General features: G+C 44.8%; 1 protein-coding gene across 1 annotated transcript in view; it reads left to right on the forward strand.

The window, feature by feature from the left end:
* rasa4 (RAS p21 protein activator 4) overlaps positions 1 to 22012 on the forward strand; it is a gene marked incomplete at both ends in the record, with an annotated part of 94960 nt that overhangs the window by 31954 nt on the left and 40994 nt on the right. The window contains 3 exons of the mRNA XM_080528780.1: positions 2465 to 2597; positions 5985 to 6066; positions 16968 to 17102. Coding sequence (XP_080384906.1) covers positions 2465 to 2597; positions 5985 to 6066; positions 16968 to 17102 — 350 coding nt within the window. The remainder of the gene's footprint in view (positions 1 to 2464; positions 2598 to 5984; positions 6067 to 16967; positions 17103 to 22012) is intronic.

A 22012-nucleotide genomic window follows, 5' to 3' on the forward strand; every position in this document is an offset into this window, starting at 1 on the left:
AACCCTCCTTTTTCTCTGGTTTGAGTTAGTATACTAAGTTTTTTCCGTTTACTTTTGTAGTTCCAAATGAAATTTGAGAGCATTGTATTCCATTTTTTGAAGCTACGCTGTGGAATAGGAAAGTAGATAGTAGGCAGAGTTACGCGTCATAACAGCGCGCCATGGTGGTGACGTATATTTTCACGAGACACAACACAGCCACAACAATAGCGACATGGAGGAACTTGAAGCTATCGTATGCCTTTCCCTCGGCATGTGGTATATTATTAATCGTGGTTTTTTGGAGAGAAAGAGAAAGAGAGAGAGGGAGAGAGAGAGGAAGCTATGTACACATAATAAAGTCATGTTTTTTTAACCCTTAAAACCACTGCCTTCACTTGTCTGCTTTATGAACTGTATGAGCATATGAGATGGCTACTGCCTGATCGATGTCGACACTGCTCGTAGTGAATATAAGCACTTGACGCATGTTGAACTCCTGGTTCATTGAGTTTACTCCCGGTTCACTTCTCGGGGTGGCACCACGGTGGTTCAGGGCTCAAAATGACAGTATACCGATGGTGGAGTTATCCAGCATAGTCTTGTGTTTCTACCCCCTTCATAGCCGGTGTTATTAACGGGCAAAGACGGTGCCCGGAGGCACCCTTTGCGGGTTAATAACTGTGATTTACCGTGGGTTAGGATAACAATTCAAACGTGTCCGGATAGGGGAGAGGACAGGGAATCCAAAACCATTTGAATGGTGTCGATACTACACTCCTATCACGGTCGACACAGCGCGGAGCGAATTCCCTGGTAAAACGTTTCTCTCCCCCCGCTGTCAACGGGAGTTTAAACCAGCAGGCGCGGTGCCGCGAACTCCCGGTTAATTGAGTTTACGGTTAAAAGCATATCTTCTCGGGGTGTCAGCGCGGTGGTTAAGGGCTCAAAAAGACCGTATACCGATGGTGAAGTTAGCAAAGGAGTATTGAGTTTCTACCACCTTCACAGCCGGTGTTATTCACGGGCAAAGACGGTGCATAATAGCGATTTTGGTGTTATGCTTGTTGTAAATAAAAGTTCTATGATGCATTGAAATGACATTAAACTAAGATAATACGATGGTCAGCATAATTTTTCTAATCTTTATTAATAAGCTATTACAGAAACTGTAGTGACATTTTCCAAGAGCGAATGTGGTATTTAAAGATGGCGGTTAGCGAAGAAATCTTTGAACATGGGATGATGATTTCCATTGACCAATCAACAGTGTGCAGCGTCACACGTCACACGCAGCCTGGCAAAAAGGTTCCGGGTCTCAAAAAGGTTCCTGCCCTCGAAGGGTAGCTAAAGAAGCGCGCCGTACCGCGCCGTGCTGATCCAGGCCGCTCAATGGAAAAGCGCCAAAGAACAGGGCTGACCCGGGTCGACCCGGGCTGGCACGATAGTGGAAAAGCGGCTTAAGTCTGCTCGGGACCAGAATTACTCAGAAGGATATGTTGCATAGCAACCAAGCAGCGAATTATTTTAGCCACATTGATGGAACCGACCGCAAGCTTATTTAAACCTGGATCAGAGTTAATCTTGCTTAGTGGAACGGCCCCCTGGTAACTGTCAAAGCCCTTCTTCCTCCTCGTACCTGGTGAAAACCATGTTTTTATACCGTTTTTTTAACTGGGTCATGCTTGGACACCGCTTTAGCTCCACACTCAATCCGTTCCACAGCTTCACTCCACATATAGAAATACAAAAACTTTTTAACGTTGTACGTACACAAAGATGTTTTAAATGTAACTCCCCCCTCAAATTATAACTCCCATCTCTATCAAAAAACTATTTTTGAATATTCCCAGGGAGTAGGTTGTTATTTGCTTTATACATTATTTATGCTGTTAGAAGGTGGACCAGATCCGTGAATTTTAATGTTTTTGATTTTAAGAATAATGAATTTGTATGATCTCTATAACCGGAATTATGAATTAACCTTATGTCTCTTTTTTGCTATATTAATAGTGATTGTAGTCTACATTTATAAGTATTGCCCCAAACCTCCGCTGTGTAAGTGTGGGTGTGTGTGTGTGGGTGGCTGTGTAAATGTGGGTTTGTTTGTGTGTGTGTGGGTGGCCGTGTAAGTGTGGGTTTGTTTGTGTGTGTGTGGGTGGCTGTGTAAGTGTGGGTTTGTTTGTGTGTGTGTGGGTGGCTGTGTAAGTGTGGGTTTGTTTGTGTGTGTGTGGGTGGCTGTGTAAGTGTGGGTTTGTTTGTGTGTGTGTGGGTGGCTGTGTAAGTGTGGGTTTGTTTGTGTGTGTGTGTGTGTGGGTGGCTGTGTAAGTGTGGGTTTGTGTGTGTGGGTGGCTGTGTAAGTGTGGGTGGCTGTGGAAGTGTGGGTGGCTGTGGGTGGCTGTGGGGTTGTGTATGTCCAACATGTATGAGCCTGTGGTTGACCTGTGGTTGACCTGTGGTTGACCTGTGTGGTTGTGTGTTGAAGGACTAGACGGCTGGGTGAACCTGACGGAGCTGGACCCTGACGACGAGGTGCAGGGAGAGATCCACCTCCAGGTGGCTGTGCTAGGAGACGGGGACGTCCCCAGAACACTGTGGTGCAAAGTGCTGGAGGCCAGGTAAGAAACGACCCGGTTCACTGGCCAGGGCTCCCAGGGTCCTTGAAATCCTTGAATGTTTGTGAATTTGAGAAAAAGAAATCAAGGTCTTAAACGTTTTTGAAAATAGACATGGGTCATCCCCAAAAAGTAATAATAATAAAACTAGTGCAGTCGGACAAAAAACAAGCATATATTGCCTTGATTTAAGATGTTCCATCTTACTTATTGATGTACGGTACTTATTGCAGTACATATGAATGCACTGTCAGGGAAGTGACAAATGGCAGATGGGATTGTCGTGGAAAATCTTTACCTCTTAATACCTTAAACTATCATACTTAATGACTCAATAATAAATAATCAAAGAAACTGGAGCTGAAGATGATACAAGATTAACCTTTTTTGAGAACAAAGGCTGAGGTCGTTTGCAAAAGATCTGCCAGACCAGACCCTTATACCTTCTCATAGTGACCCCTCAGAAAATGGTAATTTGCCTTGCCCCCCTTCCTAGCTGTTCCTGTATCCTCTCAAAACCTCTTTTTACCACTGATTAACCCTCTTCCCATACATTCCAAGGCCTTCTAACAGTTCTAACTTAGCTACTTTAGCTCATAGCTGTTCTAACTTAGCTACTTTAGCTCATAGCTGTTCTAACTTAGCTACTTTAGCTCATAGCTGTTCTAACTTAGCTACTTTAGCTCATAGCGGTTCTAACTTAGCTACTTTAGCTCATAGCGGTTCTAACTTAGCTACTTTAGCTCATAAACATGTATTACCTCCTGGGGGCTATGCAGGTTTTAGGTTACAGGCATCCACCTCTACACAGTTAACACACACACACACACACACACACACACACACACACACACACACACACACACACACACACATATTTAAACACAATTATAAGAAGACCCCACCATATTGACACACACATATTTGAACACAATTTAGACAAATAATCCACTATAGGATCAAGGATGGACAGATTGTTGATACCTGATGACATCACTCTGTACAGCTACTCTGCCCCCTTGCATTGCAGAGTGCACTGAGCACCAAACACCCCCAATATGAATCCAACGAAGTATACTACCTACAAACCTTTCTCTTCTGAGTTGTCAAGTCAGGTCAAGGCATATCTTTAGTTTCCCTCAAACCTTTAGTTTCCCTCCCTTTAGTTTAGTTTAGTTCCCTTTAGTCCCTTTAGTTTCCCTCAAACCTTTAGTTTCCCTCCCTTTAGTTTCCCTATCCTCAGATCCTTACAGCATCACACATCGTTCCAATTCATCTGGACGCTAAATCATCATTTACATTTATATTTACATTTTTGGCATTTAGCAGACGCCTTATTCCAAAGCGACTTACAATCAATACATTTGAATACTAAGCAAGTGAATCATCAATCCACCAGTCGTAGCAGGAAGAGTAATTCCAGCTCAGTCTCGGTGCCGTTGGTAGAAGGAAAAACCTTCTTCTATCACCTTCTTCTAAACCTAGTTTACTTTTTAAAAAAAAAAATATATATATATATATAGACACTGGAGAAACAGATAAACAGTACAATAAGTTTTTTAGGGACACAGTAGAGGGGAAAAACGGGTGTCTTCGGGAGACGCAAATCATCAGAAGTGCGTGATGTCACCGTCCCAGGCCCCACCCACAGGTGGTAGCGTTAGCTGCGCGGAGCCGTAACCGTCATAAACACCTGGCTCCCTGTGGGAAGTGGGGGCGTCCTCTGCGCCGGGTATTAAAGAGCCCATCTGCCGTGACAGCTGGAGTCCCAAACACCCGGCTAACAGGCTGCTTTACTACAGCGAGTGGGAGTGTTGATTACTTCTCTGAGCTTCAGCCCCGATGCGCTCTCTCTCTCTCTCTCTCTCTACTTCCATCTCCGCTATACTGTGGAGAAGCCTACATTTGCAATTTAACTCATATTTTATTTTTCTCCCGGTGTGACGTGTGCGCGTCATCACCAGATGTTAGCGGGTGATATGACGAAGATGTGGAACACACGGTTCTTCTTCACAGCTCACTCTGTGTCTCCCTATGAAGTGTTACTCTTTCATACAGTCTGGCTGACGATACGGCTCCCGTAGAACCCTCCTAGTTACAGCACCACGACAACATCAGTGTCAGAGTTCCTCAAACGGAGGGCTGTGTGCCGTATCTGGCCCGCCAGAGTAGTAGAGTAGTTTCTATGGCCCTCCATATTATGTGTCAGGTATTGTTGTAAATGCACTGCACTTATATAGCGCCTTTATCCAAAGCGCTTTACAACGGCCTCTCATTCACCCATTCACACACACATTCACACACCAATGTCGGCACGCTACCATGCAAGGCGCCGGCCCGCTCACTGGCAGCAATTTGGGGTTCAGTGTCTTGCACAAGGACACTTCGACATGTGGCCAGCTGGGGCTCGAACCGCCGATCTGCCAACCTTGCGATCATTAGACGGCGGCTCTACCTCCTGCACTAAAGCCGCCCCACCACCGTGTGGTGAATGGTGTGAAGTTTTTGATTCAAAAAGAAAGATGCTGAGATACATTTATGACAATGTCCTGTATAAATTCAGTCAGTCCACCGACAAACGATGACTCTTTGAATACACAGCTTTCTTTGTGGTGTTTGTTTGTTTATTAGTTTATTTGACAGGGACAATGCACAATACATATATTGCGCCAGATATAGCTCAGAGCTTCCCTGGGGGAAGGGTAACAAGACAATAGGGAAACAGGATATACTAATACAAATGACTACGATACAATAAAGTTCTAATCAACAATGGAATAATAATAATAATAATAATAAAAAATCAATATAAAAAATTATGTTGATAATAAAAATAAAGTAAAAACATTACAACACAACATTACACTAGTTAAGACACACACACATCATCATCATTACAATTAACTCTTTGACTGCCAGCCATGTTCAGAGCGGAGAGCTCCACACTGCCAGACTTTTGGGGCATTTTCGCTGAACTTTGAAGACCCACCAAATATTGACTTTTCGGACTACATAAACATTGAACATATCTACCAAAACTTTAGACTCTCTTCTGTGCCGCGCCGCGTTTGGCACATACCCTGATCCGTTTCGCCATTACTACAACCCACAGCAACCCACTTCCTTCTCCAGGCTTTTATCGAACTACTGCCCCCATCTGGGACCGAAATACATTACACCCAAGTCTGAAATTCACTCGCTAGGTGTAGAACATGTCAATAACGTGATCCCCGCGGAATTTTTTTTCTTTTCTATAAGACGCCAATTGGCGTCTTTGGCAGTCAACGTTACTATTCTATAAGACGCCAATTGGCGTCTTTGGCAGTCAATGAGTTTGATTACAGAACTGATTTAGATCTAATGTGTGAATTCCTTCTTTTTTTTTTAAAGAGACCTCGCCAAAAAGGATCGTAACGGAGCGTCAGACCCGTTCGTCAGAGTCCGGTACAACGGCAGAACCCAGGAGAGTGCGGTAAGATGACTAGACACGGACCACAACCAGGGCCTTCCAACAGGGCCTCATAGTCATAGTCCATTTTATTTAAACACGCACCAAACTACACCGGTTTAGGGCTCCCTGGGCGCGGACTCTAAACAACATGATGGAATTTGGTAACACAGCAAGACAGCAAACAAACTAAAGGACAACAAAATAAACATGGAGGACATCTGTTACGTCTTCTGCCTGGACTAACAGTAATAAGGATGCATGAACAAGGAGCTACAGTTTTCACATCTTTACTGTCAACGTTCAACAACCACACGTACATATCAATACGCACCAACATAACATGTACATATCAATGCGCACCCACAGTATAGCAACAACATAAAATAGTCCCATGCCTATTGCATACATAACAATTCCTCCCTTCCAGCATTGATGTAACCCCTAAACATCACAAAGTAAACAGTGTGTTCAGTAACTAACCATAACAGAAATATAATGCTCTATCAAAGGTAAGTTAGTACGTCCTGACTACAATTCAAGTCTCTGAGGTGCTCTGCGATTTCTCTCAGGGTAACGCCTTGGTTGAGAACCAGAGCCAGTGGCCCTCAGTTGAGGTTCAACAGCCTGTGCAGGTTCAGCATCATTATCAGTGTCAAAGTCCTCTGGTGTTGCCAGAGTAGACTCATCCGAGTCTGGAGGTGCCACTGATTCCTTAGCTGTGGTATTGCGAGCTGTTGCATCCAGTAGCTGGTCAACATGCCTGCGCCAGACGATGTCAGGCCCTACACTCACGGTGTAAGTCAGTGGTCCTGTCCGTGACAGAACCTCACCAGGCTGCCATTTCTGGTTATTACCTCTATAGTCTCTGGCAAGCACTTTGTGTCCAACACTGAAACTCCTCAGTTGCCGTTGTCTCTGTCCACTAGAACACTGCTTCTCCAACACATGTTTGCGGATGTCTGGTTTTAGCAAATCCAAACGCGATCTGAGGTTCCTGCCCATGAACAGCATAGCCGGCGTCTGGCCCGTTGTGGCATGAGCTGTGTTTCGGTAAGCCAGCAGGAAGTTTGCTACTTTCTGTTGTAACACTGTTCCATCCTTCCCACTTGCTTTCATTGACTGCTTGAAAGATTGTACAAAACGTTCCGCCAAGCCGTTAGTTGCAGGATGGTGAGGAGCTGAGGTAAGGTGTTTGACACCATTCCGTTTGAGGAAACTCTGGAACTCCTCTCCAGTGAATATACTCGCGTTGTCACTCACCAGTTGTTGGGGCAGCCCTGTGCGGGAGAAGAGTGTGCGCAGTATGTCCACTGTTTTAGTAGATGTGGCCTGTTTCACTGTGAAGACTTCGGGCCACTTTGAATGGGCGTCAACCACAATGAGGAACATCCGATCCATGAAGGGCCCTGCGTAGTCTATGTGAATACGTTGCCACAGGGTAGTGGGCCATTCCCATGTGTGGAGGGGTGCCGTCTGGGGTTGGCGCTGTATCTGTTGGCATCCACTGCAGGTCTTAGCCAGGTCCTCTATTTGACCGTCTATGCCAGGCCACCAGACATAGCTTCTAGCAAGGCTCTTCATCTTAACCACACCGAGATGCCCTTCGTGTAATGATTCCAACACTCGTGAACGCAGCTTGGGTGGCACAATGACACGCGTACCCCACATCACACAGCCTTGACACACTGATAGCTGGTCACGACGGGTGGAGTACTCAGGTAGCTGGAGGTAGCCCTGTGTTGGCCATCCATTCACTGTCAACTCATATACTTTAGACATGGTAGGATCTCTGTTGGTCTCCATTTGTATCTGAGCTCTTGTGGCAGGAAGTGACTCCAGTTGGGTCAAGTGGAACGCGTCAGCTGGATCCGTTGTGTCCTCCACAGGGTGTGCCTCGTGTGGGAGGCGTGAGAGTCCATCGGCGTTTCCATGTTGTTTAGTTCCTTTAAACTCAATGGTGTAGGTGTGCGCACCCAGAAACAGAGCCCATCTTTGTAAGCGTGCTGCTGTCATTACTGGGATACACTTTTGAGGGTGAAAGATTGATACCAGGGGCTGATGATCTGTGATCAATGTGAAGTGCTTTCCATATAGATATTGATTAAACTTCTTCACCCCCCATACTAAACTCAAGGCTTCTCTGTCAATTTGAGCATAGTTGCGTTCTGCCGAGTTGAGAGATCTTGATGCGAAAGCGATTGGTCGCTCAGTTCCATCAGGCATTTTGTGTGAGAGCACGGCGCCAATACCATATGGGGACGCATCGCAGGCCAGGCGCAGGGGGAGACTGGGGTCAATGTGCGTTAAGACCTCTTCTGAGGTGATTAGCTGCTTAGCAGTCTCAAATGCTCGTTCACAGTCCTTTGACCACTTCCATTTCCTGCCCAACTGTAACAAACAGTGTAAAGGGTGCAAAACAGTGGAGAGGTTTTGCAGAAACTTGTGGTAATAATTAATAAGGCCCAGGAAGGAGTGCAGCTGGCTCACATTCTCTGGTTTTGGTGCTCTCAGAACAGCATTGATTTTGTCCTGAGATTTGTGGAGGCCATGTCTGTCGATGGTGTGACCACAAAACTCGATGGAGTCTTTGAAAAACTCGCATTTCTTCTTGTTTGCTCTCAGTCCGTATTCCTCCAATCTGGACAGGACTGTCTTCAGGTTTGCCAGGTGTGTCCCATCATCAACTCCAGTGACAATGATGTCGTCCAGATAGCATTGTGTGCCCGGTATCCCTTGGAGTACTTGATCCATAGCACGTTGCCATATCGCTGGGGCACTAGATATACCAAAGACCAATCTGTTGTACTGGTAAAGGCCTTTGGTGGTGTTTATGGTCAGGTACTTTCTTGATGACTCCTCCACCTCCATCTGCAAGTATGCCTGAGCAAGGTCTATCTTTGAAAAACGCTCTCCACCCGCCAGGGACGCAAAGATATCATCTATGCGTGGGAGGGGATACTGATCTGCATGCAGGACAGGATTTACTGTGACCTTGAAATCACCACAGATTCGTACCGCACCCGTCTTCTTGACTACGGGCACAATAGGTGTTGCCCAGTCACACCAGTCGACCTTGGAGAGAATACCTTGGTCCTCCAATTGCTGGAGCTCCGCCTCCACCTTGGGGCGAAGGGCGTAGGGCACCGGACGAGCCTTGTGAAACTTGGGTTTTGCATCATCCTCGAGTATGACCTGTGCTTTCATGTGTTTCAGGGTGCCTATTCCGTCTTGGAAAACCTGTGCAGACTGTGTCAGTATCTGTGCCAGACTTTCCTTTGTAGTGCTGTTGTTTTGTTTTGAGGTGATCTGCATTGCCTTTATTGACTGCCAATTAAGCTGGATACTTCTTATCCATTCACGTCCAAATAAGGGTACCCCCACACATTGTAGCACATACAACTCCAACCTCTGTGTGTCATTCTCATTCTTCACTTTCACTTTCAGTTTTCCCATGGGAGATATTTTCTCACCTGTACTGTACGTTTTCAACATCACTGAGGTAGGTTTTAGTTTCAGATTTGAAAAGTTCCTCACATAGTCTTTGTGGGAAATTATTGAGAGGGCAGATCCAGTATCTAACTCCATCTTCAATTTCACTCCCTCTACCTCAGGTGTCACCCATATGATTTTACGACCTGTCTCTTTAAGAGAGTGAAGTTCGAGGCATGACAACTCAACACTTGAATCACTTGAATCAGTTTCACTGACCTGATGTACATTTCTGTCTCTCTTTCCTGTTTTCTTTTGGTATGATGTCTTATCACATGGCTTTGATTTGCACATTTTCTGTATGCGTCCTCTTTTGTTGCACTGTCTACAGTCTTTGAACCAGCAATCAACTGGGTCATGTGACTTGTTCCCACACCGATAGCATGCCATTGGCTTGTCATCCCTTTTTGTGTGCATTTTATTCACTGAGCATTCTCCCATATATTTATTTGCAGTTGAACCGAGTCTTTTGCAACAGTTTCCATTGACACGGCGATGTCACGCGCGGTCTCCAGTGTCAGATTCTTTTTGGTCAAGAGCCTTTTCTGCGTGCCTTCATTGTGCAATCCGCAGACGAGCCTGTCTCTGAGCGCATCCGATAGTCCCGGCCCAAATTCACAGTGTTCAGCCAGTCTACGGAGCTCCGCGATATAGTCCGCTACAGACTCGGTTTTGTGTTGATCTCTCTTATGAAATCGGAAACGTTCGGCTATCACTAATGGCTTCGGATTCAAGTGGCATTTCAGCAAATCTACATTCTCTTCAAAAGTCTTTTGTGCTGGCTTTTCCGGCGCTGTGAGGTTACGCAGCAAATTATATGCCTTTGCCCCCATCAAACTCAAAAGCACGGCAACTTTCTTATCATCTTTGACTCCATTAGCCACACAATATTGCTCGAGTCTCTCCACATAAGTAGACCAATCTTCTACCGTACCGTCAAAACAGTCCATTTGTCCAAAATGTCCAGCCATTTTGACTTAGTTCCTCTTAGTTTACTCACTTTTCTTTCAATTCTCTCCCGTCTTCTGCAACCTTGCACTGCGGGGATCGTTACGATTCTCGTCGCCACTTCTGTTACGTCTTCTGCCTGGACTAACAGTAATAAGGATGCATGAACAAGGAGCTACAGTTTTCACATCTTTACTGTCAACGTCAAGTTCAACAACCACACGTACATATCAATACGCACCAACATAACATGTACATATCAATGCGCACCCACAGTATAGCAACAACATAAAATAGTCCCATGCCTATTGCATACATAACAACATCCAACATTCATAACCGCATTCATAACCGCACACATTTAAAGACAGACATTCATACTATATACAGTGTAACACATCAGAACATCTCAGTAGCCTAGCTCACGACAGTAGTGAGTTTTAAGCAGAGGCCTCCTCACTGAAACTTTCACACAAGATAAACAGGTTCCGTTTGCCGTACCTATTTACTCTGGTCAGTGTGGGAAGATCTTGTCTTCTGATTCATTTCAATACGCTTAAGATAAAAACCTGTCAACTTCAGTACACTTTCAATAAGCTAAGCTCTTACTTGTTGGAAATGTGTTGACAATGCCATTTGTTTTCATTTTGTGTTGCAATACAATGGAAGACATTTTCAAGTGCAACAGCAAAGCCGTTTAAAATACATTTTGAATGTACTGCAAGATACACTATAGATAGATACATTATACTGTACATATATATTTTTTTTTATTGCAAACAGTCATTGGCACGTGACAAGAAGTAATAGCAGTCTTTGTTTACATTATTATTTTTTCCCTAACCCCCCCCATCCGTAATGGGCATATTCTCAGATGGGGGGAGGCCGAACAGTGCCGTCATAGGGTTAGGGTCTATCTTTGTGTTAAAGGCTTGTTCAATGGTCCCAAATATGTCAGACCAAAATGTATCCAGCCTCGGGCAAGTCCAGAACATGTGGAGATGGTCGGCTGGGGATTGGTTGCATCTGTTACAGGCATCACTCCGACCCGGGTATATTTTAGCGTTGGTAAAATGAGCTCTGTGGAGCACCTTGCATTGGTGTAGGCCATGTCTATTCTAGCACAGAAAGATGATGTATGGACTAGGTTGACAATGTCTAGATCACTCTCCCAGAGCTCTCTGAGAGGCACCATAGGGTCCGGAATCAGGGAAGCAATCTGGCCATAGAGAACTGAAACCAAGCGCTTTTGATCGGGTTTGAGTATGAGAAATGTATCAATTGGCGATTGGGAAAATGGGGAAATTGCTTTTGGATGAAGTGCCTGGTTTGGAGAAAACGGAAGAGATGACTGTTGGGCAGGTTGAATTTGACTGACAGGGATTCAAAGGATGTAAAGACTCCATCTTCATACAGGTCATTAAGCGTTGTGAGACCATTGTTCGACCAAACACGAAAGGCGGGATCAGTACACGACGGGGACAATAGGTGATTGTTTAAAATTGGGGTATGAACCGAGGCTCTATGTAGCCTGTGCTGTTTCCTGAATTGGAGCCAAATGCTTATGGTGCTAGCAACAATTGGGTTACAAATTTTTTTGTAGGTCGCCACAGGAAGCTGAGAGCAGATTATAGAGTGTAAAGAGGCAGAGGACGACAACTCGGTATGTATCCAGGGTGGGTTGGGTTTTGAACATTTACAGTTAGCCCAATAGAGTAGTTTGTTAATGTTGGAGGCCCAGAAGTAGTGGCGAAAGTTGGGGAGTGCCAGGCCCCCTTCTGATTTAGGGAGTTGGAGACATAACCTTCTAATACGCGCAGGCTTGTTGTTCCAGATGAATGCATTCAACCGCTGATCAAGATCAGTGAAAAAATATTTATTGATGCACACTGGGATGTGTTGGAAAAGGTAAAGAAACTTTGGCAAGATGACCATCTTTATACGCGGCCCGCAAGAGACAGGGGAAGGGAGGCCCACCTAGACATATCGGCTTTGCATTTATCTAGTAGTGGCTGAAAGTTTTTAGGGAACAGGTCCTTGAAAGAGCTTGCAACAAACACCCCTAAGTATTTGAACCCGTCCACAGCCCCTTTAAAGGGGAATATGGATTGGGGAAGTGCCTTTGCCATTTAATTTACAAAAAATACTTCGCAGGGGCACTTAGGTGGTGTAGCGGGTTAAGCGCTGACCATGTAACCGCAGGGTCCCCGGTTCGATTCCGGCCGGGGACATATCCTGCATGTCATCTCTCCTCTCTCTCTCACCCATCCTTCCTGTCTAAACCTCTACTGTATCTGTCAATAAAAATGAAAAATATGAGTGGGACTGCCCCACTCAGAAAAAAAAAAAAGAAAAAAAGAAAATACTTCGCTCTTCTGAATATTTAGTTTCTAACCTGATACACTGCGAAATTGGTCCAAGATCGACAATATGGGGGGGAGAAAGGACAATGGGTTTGATATCCTAAGAAGAAGGTCGTCGGCATAGACAGTTTGTGAACCATGCCGTGCCGCGTAATGCCCTCAAACCAGTAATGGCGAGAGAGGGCACCCTTGGTGTGTCCCACGTTGGAGAGAGAATGGGGCAGATCGAATGCCATTAGTATGTACAGAGGCCGATGGGGAGGCATATAGGAGTTTAATCCAGGAAATAAATTGGGAATCAAAACTAAATTTATCAAGAATAAAAAATAGGTAAGCCCACTCCACCCTATCGAAGGCCTTCTCGGCGTCAAGTGACACTATGACTTCGGGGGTGTTAGAGGAGGGAGAAAAAATTATATTGAATAGCCTCCTAGTGTTAAAAAAATAGTGTCTCCCTGCCATAAAGCCTGTTTGGTCCAGTGAAATTATACCTGGCAATACACGTTGGAGGCGGACGGCCAGTATTTTGGCCAGTACCTTACAGTCCACATTGAGCAGGGAGATCAGCCTGTAACTGCTACATGAAGTAGGATCTTTGTCTTTCTTGAGAAGCAAGGAGATAGACGCAGTGGATAGAGTTTCTGGCAATCGGCCTGCCAGGAGAGAATCATTGAACATCCTTGCCAAAATCGGGGCTAACTTGGAGGAATATGCCTTATAAAATTCAACTGTATAGCCGTCGGGCCCAGGAGACTTCCCACTTTGCATAGATTTTATTGCATCTTGTATCTCAAGGGTGGAGACGGGGCCACCCATCTTGCTAGCGATGTTCTCGTTGATTTTGGGGTATGTTAAAGAGTCAAGAGGATTGGGGGTCGTAGCAGGGACCGGGGGGCATTCCAAAGTGTAAAGATTGGTGTAAAATTCCAGGAAAGACCTGTTGATATCAGCTGGGTTGGAAGTAAGGTTGCCATCGGGCAGTCTGATTTGAGGAATCAATCTGGACGCACTGGCCGCACGAGCTTGCTGAGCTAGGAGCCTACCAGCTTTGTCGCCCTGCTCAAAGTAACGCTGCCTACACGGTCTCAGTTGTCTCTCAACAATGCCTGTCAATAGAAGGTCATGCTCTGAATGCAATAGGAGGTGTTTTTTATAGAGAGAAGGAGAGGGAGATGAGGAATATGTTTCATTGAGTAAGCGAAGCTCATCACAGATTTCTAACAGCCTAGCCTTTTCGACTTTTCTCTTACGTGAAGTGTAGGAAATTACCTGTCCCCGCACAGTGGCCTTAAGAGCCTCCCATAGAGTACCGCTGCTAACGTCGGAAGTGTCATTAATTTCAATGTAGGAAGAAATCTGAGTTGAAACATAGTTTCTAAATGTACTGTCTGACAGTAGGACAGAACTGCATTTCCATAATGGAGGAGGCTGCAGACCAAGAGGGAAATTAATGTCAACTGAGGTAGGAGAGTGATCTGAGACGGCAATAGGATGGTATTCGCATGAATTGACTAGATGAATCAAATTGTTATCGAGTAGAAAGAAATCTATTCGTGAAAAGGTGTGGTGTCTGTGTGAGAAGAAGGAGAAGGCTTTACTTTGTGGGTTAATAAATATCCAGGGGTCAGAGACCTAATTGTGATGCATTGTGTAGTATTACCTTGGCCGATTTGGAGAGAGTAGACTGTGTGAGTGATGACCTGTCGAGATTTACATTTTGGACCAAATTCCAGTCACCAGCCATAATAATACGATGATTGTCGGCGTTGGGGATTCGAGCAAAGAAGTTCCTAAAAAAATTATCATCCCAGTTGGGAGCGTAGATAGAAGCTAATATTACTGGTGTGCTTTGTAGCATGCCCGAAACTATGACATAATGACCATTAGGATCTAGTAATGAATTTGTCAATTCAAATCTGACATTTTTACGTATAATAATAGCTGCCCCTCTGGCTTTATGGGAGAATTTCGAATGAAACAAGTGGCTCATCCATGCCCTCTTAATACGAAGGGTATCGGAAGATTTAAGATGAGTTTCCTGATTTCTCCATTAAGATGTTGTAGCCGTGTCATTACCTTACCAATTTTAGTAGCATTGTTCATGCCCTTAGTATTCCAAGAAATCAGACGCACTCCTCTACCTGTTGCTGTCATGACAAAAACTAGTCATGGCTATCTTGATAAAAGAAAAAAGTGAAACATACTAACCGAAGAGCTCCAACCATACGGTCCTGTCCCTCCCCCCCAATCCCCCCATAAGCCCCATGATCATAGCCCACCCGCCCCTTGCTCCCCAATCCCAATCGGCACCCCTCTCCCCCATCCCCCCCAAAAAATAAATGGACAAAAAGGTCCATCCAGAGCCCACCCAACCTCCCCCCTCCCCTCAAGGAAAGTCAGATACCCCTCCCTCTCCCTTGTAGCTGTTCCTTGTTTGAGTAATTACCATATATAATAAAAAATAATAATAATACAGAATTAGAAACCAAAGAAAGAAAGAAAACGTTTTCAAGTATCATTTGGGGTTATAAAGCCATCAGCAATGAAATTATATATTCATTCAGTTCTATAATAAAAACCAATAATTGTCTTCAAGCTACCTATAATGTCATACGTAAATTGGGACACCCCATGATCAAAATACTCAAATAAACAAGGTTGTGTGGAACAGGCAAACTTAAAACATTAGGCTATTATAACCAGGGGTGCACATAACTGGTGCGCCAGTGCGCATGCGTCGCCAAAATGCATGCTGCGCGGCAGATCAGCCGCATGAGGGCGCTTTTGCGCACCAAAATAAAAAATAAAAAATAAAAATAAAAGTTGATCACAAAAAAAACATCCTCTACCATGGTTGAAATTGAGGACAGTGATAATTTACAGCAGTCAAGAGAGCAGTGATGATGACGATTAAGCTTGTAGTATAAATACATGCTTAGGCTGTAACTTTTTGTTGAAAAGTTGATTTCAGTGTTTACAGAACAGAGCAGTGCTTAAAGAGATCAGTTGATTTCATTGTGTTTAAAGGAGTCTGACAGACTTTCATGCTTAAAGAGCAGTCATTTGATTTTGCATTTGTTTCTTTTGTTTTGCACACAATCATTTGTTCGTTCATCTTTATTTATGAATAAATGTCGTTTTGCTAATATAAGTTATCCATGTATCCCTTTTTCATCCATCCTGTGGGACGGGTCGTGACTCGCGAGCTCGGGGAGCACCAAGCAGCATCCCTAGGTGCTCCTCTGAGCACTGGCCCCAAAACGTTATGTGCACCCCTGATTATAACGCCATTCAATCTGATTAGTCAGCAACCTATCATAACTAATAGAGTTCAGATTGCGAACTGTGTCGCACACAGTCAGCCACCATACAGCTGGATCGGCATTTACAGTAAATAGAAAGCAAAATACAAAAATAAGAACTATAGTGGTTTTACAGCGATGTCAGTCGGATTTAAACTCACTGAGTTGCTACAAGATAGAAATAAGCAAACAGAGTCAGTGGAGTGACGTCCTCCGTGAGTAACGCCCAACCAGGAAGTAAACAAGTCCAGCATGTAATCAACAGTTATCGTTTGTAAACAAATTCTAGAGCGAGCTCTTGTTAAGAGCCTTACCCCGATCAGGAATTGTCCTCAAGTGAAGAAAGGAACTTCTCTGCCTCTGGTAGTTCGTGGAATAGATGGTGTTCAGAGTTGTGGATGAGCTTAATGACCGCGGGGTACAGCAAGAATGCCTCACAGCGCAATCCCCGAGCCCGTTGCATGTGACCCATGTGACTCAGGTGTAACATGACCCATGTGACTCAGGTGTAACATGACCCATGTGACTCAGGTGTAACATGTCCCATGTGACTCAGGTGTAACACGACCATGTGACCCAGGTGTAACATGACCCATGTGACCCAGGTGTAACATGACCCATGTGACCCAGGTGTAACATGACCCATGTGACCCAGGTGTAACATGACCCATGTAACCCAGGTGTAACATGACCCATGTGACCCAGGTGTAACATGACCCAAGTGTAACATGACCCATGTGACCCAGGTGTAACATGACCCATGTGACCCAGGTGTAACAGGGTTGATCATGTGTGACCCTGTGATGACGTCTCTCCTCAGGTGGTGAAGAAGTCGTGCTACCCGCGCTGGAGCGAGAGCTTTGAGTTTGAGCTGGCCGACGGCCCTCCAGACACACCGCTGAGCGTGGAGGTGTGGGACTGGGACCTGGTCAGCAAGAACGACTTCCTGGGCAAGGTGAGGGAGGGGCTCCGCTCTGCTCAACACACTCTTACGCCTGGTACACACATAAAGATAATCTGGCCGACTTCCGGTGAAGAAGGCGAGTAAGATGGCTGCTTAATTTTTAGCTCCCGATAGCAAGTAGAAACTAACCCCTTTAATTCGTTAATTAGTATAAAATAAATGTTATTTTAATTGGAATGAGTAGGGGAATGAGATCTAGAAGTCAAAAGAAAAGTGACAGACAAAGAAGGCAGAATTCGCCGGTGATGGACGACGCGCAAAGCACAGTTAGCTCACATGAGGACTCAGCAGACACCATCCGCTCAGTGCTCCAGGAAATAGGTGATTTCAGGGCTGAGCATAAAGTGGATTTAAACAAACTTAAAGAGGAAATCAAGGGAGACATGAAATCGGAACTCGAAGATATGAATCAGGAAATCTATCAAAAGCTTTCTGCTAGCTCCACACTCATCCAGGCCCATGAAGCTAGGCTGAAAGAGGCTGAGGAGCGACTCGAGGAGGCTGAGACGGGGAATGTGGCTATGAAAGAGGCGTTGGTCAAATCAATGAAAGAGCAGAGAGCCATGCAGGGAAAACTGGTGGATTTGGAAGGACGATCCAGGCGAAATAATGTTCGCATATATGGAGTACCCGAAGAGAAGGAAGGCAGCTCCATGTCTGACTTTGTGGATCAACTTTTGAAAACTGAACTCGCCCTACCGGACACCAACCTACAGATCCAACGCGCGCATAGAGCTTTGGCTCGCAAACCGGAGAAGAATGCACCGCCTAGGTCCATAGTAGTAAATTTCCTGGAGTTCAACACCAAAGAAATGGTACTGAAAAAGGCATGGGGAAAGAAGATAATGATGGAAGAGCGACGTCTATCATTCGACCACGACTATGCAATGGAGGTCGTCCTGAGGCGCAAGGCATATATGGGAATAAAGAGGGTCCTTAAGGAAAAAGGAGTCCGTTTTCAGACGCCTCTCGACAAAATGCGCATTCACTGGGACTCGGGAACACGCACATACGAGAGTACACAAGATGCAGCGCAGGAGCTGAGGAGGAGAGGCTACTCCGTGGAGATACCAGGTCGCAACGCTTCGGAGCTATACCCGGAAATAGAGCGTCTCCACCAGGCTGCGACATGGCAGCGCGTCGGAGAGAGGAGTGGGGATGGGACCGATGCGGCGAACAGAGCAAGGAGAAGGCTGCAGGAGTTTGAGCGGATCCCTCCTGGGTCCAACTGATTCATTTCTTTGGTCACAGTATGTGAAACACCGTTAGCCCGTTTGAAAAACTGAGAAAAACAATATGGATAGTCCAAAAGCCCACACACAGTTTTATTGCTGCTTTTGTTTATTTATTTACTTTTGGTCTTAATTACTCTACAAAGACAATGGATAGGTGGCTTGTCATCCATTTCTCTTTTGATATTATTATTTTCTCTCCTATTTTGAATCTATTTTGATACTGGCATGGGCTAACCTACTTTAGACAATGATGGAGACTTCATTTGGATTATATAAATGCTATCGGATATAGTTGGACTACTAGGATGCGTGAGATGGCGTGTTTCACCTCTAGTGGGGGGCCCTCCTGGAGGAGGATTTCCCCTCTACCTGCCAACGGGGACTTAGGGTGGCAAGGAATCACCCTACCTTGGAAGTCTATGTTTTTTTTTTTATCTTCTGCGTTCATTACATGTAGGCCAGATGTTCAGGTCTGTATAGTTTTCAGTTGTCTGGAGTTTTGTTTTTCATGTTTAACACTCACTATATGTAGACCAGATGCTCAGGTCTGTGTAGGTTGTCTGGAGTTCTGTGAATGCAAAGGATCGGGTACTTTCAATGCTGAATAATAATGTAAAATTGGTGTCACTTAACGTAAACGGGATGAATAATCCAGTTAAAAGGAGCAAGGTCCTGGCTAAATTGAAGAAAGAGAAGGCCCAAATATTATTTTTACAAGAAACACATCTACCTCAACAGGAGCATGAAAAATTAAAACGCTTTGGGTTTAGAAATACATTTTATAGTTCCTACAAACCTAGTCAGAAGAGGGGAGTGGCTATACTTATCTCAAATGCAGTTAAATTTGAAACCCATAAAGAAGTCAGGGATAAAGAGGGAAGATATGTATTAGTGAAAGGAAAGCTTGAAAACACAATAGTGACGTTGGTCAATGTTTATGCGCCCCCAGAGAGTACTAAATATTTTTTTTAAACTCTGTTTGACGTTATTGCTTTAGAGACTGAGGGTATTTTGGTATGTGGAGGGGATTTTAATGTGGTCCTGAATCACACACTAGATACTACAAGCCACAAAAATAGCAACCTAACCAGGTTTCTTAATGCGTCAGTGCAGGAAATGGGACTACTTGATATCTGGAGGGAACTCCACCCCCTGGAACGGGACTATACACACTACTCAGCACCTCACTCTGTCTACTCCAGAATTGACTACTTTCTAATGAGCATGGGTGAAGGTCACAGGATTATAGAGTGCAGGATCGGGGTGGCAGATGTTTCGGATCATAATATGATCAGCTTGTCAATGCATCTGAATAGTAGACAAAAGAATACCATATGGGTGGACGTGACGTGACGTGAACAAGATGGCGGAGTAGAAGCCTCGCGGTTACTCTCCCTTCAATTTAGCTAGGCAAAGATTTGTATTCGTGCTACGAAATCTGATGCTGTGCTACTTCAGTTGAACGTTTATTGGCCTGTTTGGTCCTGTCCACAATGGCTAGCCGTACGCGCAAAGGCAAAGATCCATTGGCTGTGCCGATGGACGGCGACGAGACCTCAGAGAGCGCTCTCACAGTGGCCTCTCTCGAGGCTACACTTAAACGCTATTTTAATATAGCAGAGAAAAACTCCAATGACCGATTCGATCGGCTGGAGACCCAGCTGGGATCCATGGAGGCAACCCTGACCAAACACGAGAAGGAGATTAGTGTACAACGCACTACACCTCCAAGCTACATGAGCGGGTAAAGGAATCCGAGGTCACTACCTCTCAACACAGCAGATCACTAGCTCAGCTCGAGTCCAAACTGGCATCCTTCGAGGATAGGAGCAGAAGGGACAACCTACGAATGATCAATCTAAAGGAGGGAGAAGAATCGGGGAATGCAATGTCCTACCTCACTGCCAACTTCCCAATATGGTTCCCCTCCCTGGCTGACAAGCCGCTGGAGATCATGCGAGTTCACCGCACCGGGTCTCCTCGAGCGTCTTCACCACATCCCAGGTCCTTGATCATTAAATTCCTTCGCTTCACAGACAGAGACCGCATCCTCCAAGAATCAAGGAAAACTCCCGTGGAGATCGCCGGGCGCACCATCCGTTTTGCAGCGGATTACAGCGAGTACACTTCTAAACTCAGACGTCCCTGCTATCCGGTCATGCACCGGGCTCGGGGACTGCGCTGTGAGGCATTCTTGCTGTACCCCACGGTCATCAAGCTCATCCACAACTCTGAACACCATCTATTCCACGAACTATCAGAGGCAGAGAAGTTCCTTTCTTCACTTGAGGACAATTCCTGATCGGGGTAAGGCTCTTAACAAGAGCTCGCTCTAGACTTTGTTTTTCAAACGATAACTGTTGACGATAACATGCTGGACTTGTTTACTTCCTGGTGGGGCGTTACTCACGGAGGACGTCACTCCAATGACTCTCTTTGTTTATTTCTATCGTGTAGCAACTCAGTGAGTGTAAATCCGGCTGACATCGCTGTAAAACCACTATAGTTATTATTTTTGCTTTCTATTTACTGTAAATGCTGATCCAGCTGTATGGTGGCTGACTGTGTGCGACACATTTCGCAATCTGAACTCTATGATAGGTTGCTGACTAATCAGATTGAATAGCGGTATAATAGCCTAATGTCTTAAGTTTGCCTGTTCCACACAACCTTGCTTATTTGAGTATTTTGAACATATGGGGTGTCCCAATTTACGTATGACATTATAGGTAGCTTGAACACAATTATTGTTTTTTATAATAGAACTGAATAAATATATAATTTCATTGCTGATGGCTTTATAACCCCAAATGATACTTGAAAATTATTTCTTTTTTTCTTTGGTTTCTAATTCTGTATTATCATTATTTTTTATTATATATGGTAATTACTCAAACAAGGAATAGCTACAAGGGAGAGGGAGGGGTATCTGACTATCTTTTCTTCACTGTCACTTTTTTGGGGGGGAGGGGGGAGGTTGGGTGGGCTCTGGATGGACCTTTTTGTCCATTTATTTTTGGGGGGGGTTGGGGAAGAGGGGTGCCGATTGGGATTAGGGGGCAAGGGGTGGGTGGGCTATGATCATGGGGCTTATGGGGGGGTTGGGGGGGAGGGACAGGATCCTATGGTTGGAGCTCTTCGGTTAGTATCTTTCACTTTTTTCTTTTACCAAGATAGCTATGACTAACATTACACTTCTGTCTTGGAATGGGCGGGGCCTAAATATCCCTCATAAACGCACAAGTACCTTAGACTTCCTACAGAGAAAAAAGATAGATGTGGCCTTCTTTCAGGAATCTCACCTATTGGAAAAAGATGTTAGTAGATTACAGAATAAATATTACCATGTAATTGCCTCCTCCTCAAATACCCCCCAAAAAAGGGGAGTAGTGATCGTTGCCAAGCGCAGTTTTCAGTTTAAAGATCTAGGATCTGGGAAAGACTCTGAGGGCAGAGTAAGCTATATAAAAATTATGGTAAATGATAAGAAACTGGCCTTTGTTTCAGTATATGCACCAAATTCCTTTGATATTGGCTTTTATGACTACTTAACTAAATTGATGTTTGATCTATCTGATTTTGGTTTAATAATAGGGGGTGACTTTAATGCTGTATGGCTACACACGATGGACAGAACTGGGGTTAACGAGGGGAGAGAGCAACACC

The sequence above is a fragment of the Nansenia antarctica genome (assembly GCF_963989245.1).
Source record: "Nansenia antarctica genome assembly, chromosome: 4".
Taxonomy (NCBI): domain Eukaryota; kingdom Metazoa; phylum Chordata; class Actinopteri; order Argentiniformes; family Microstomatidae; genus Nansenia; species Nansenia antarctica.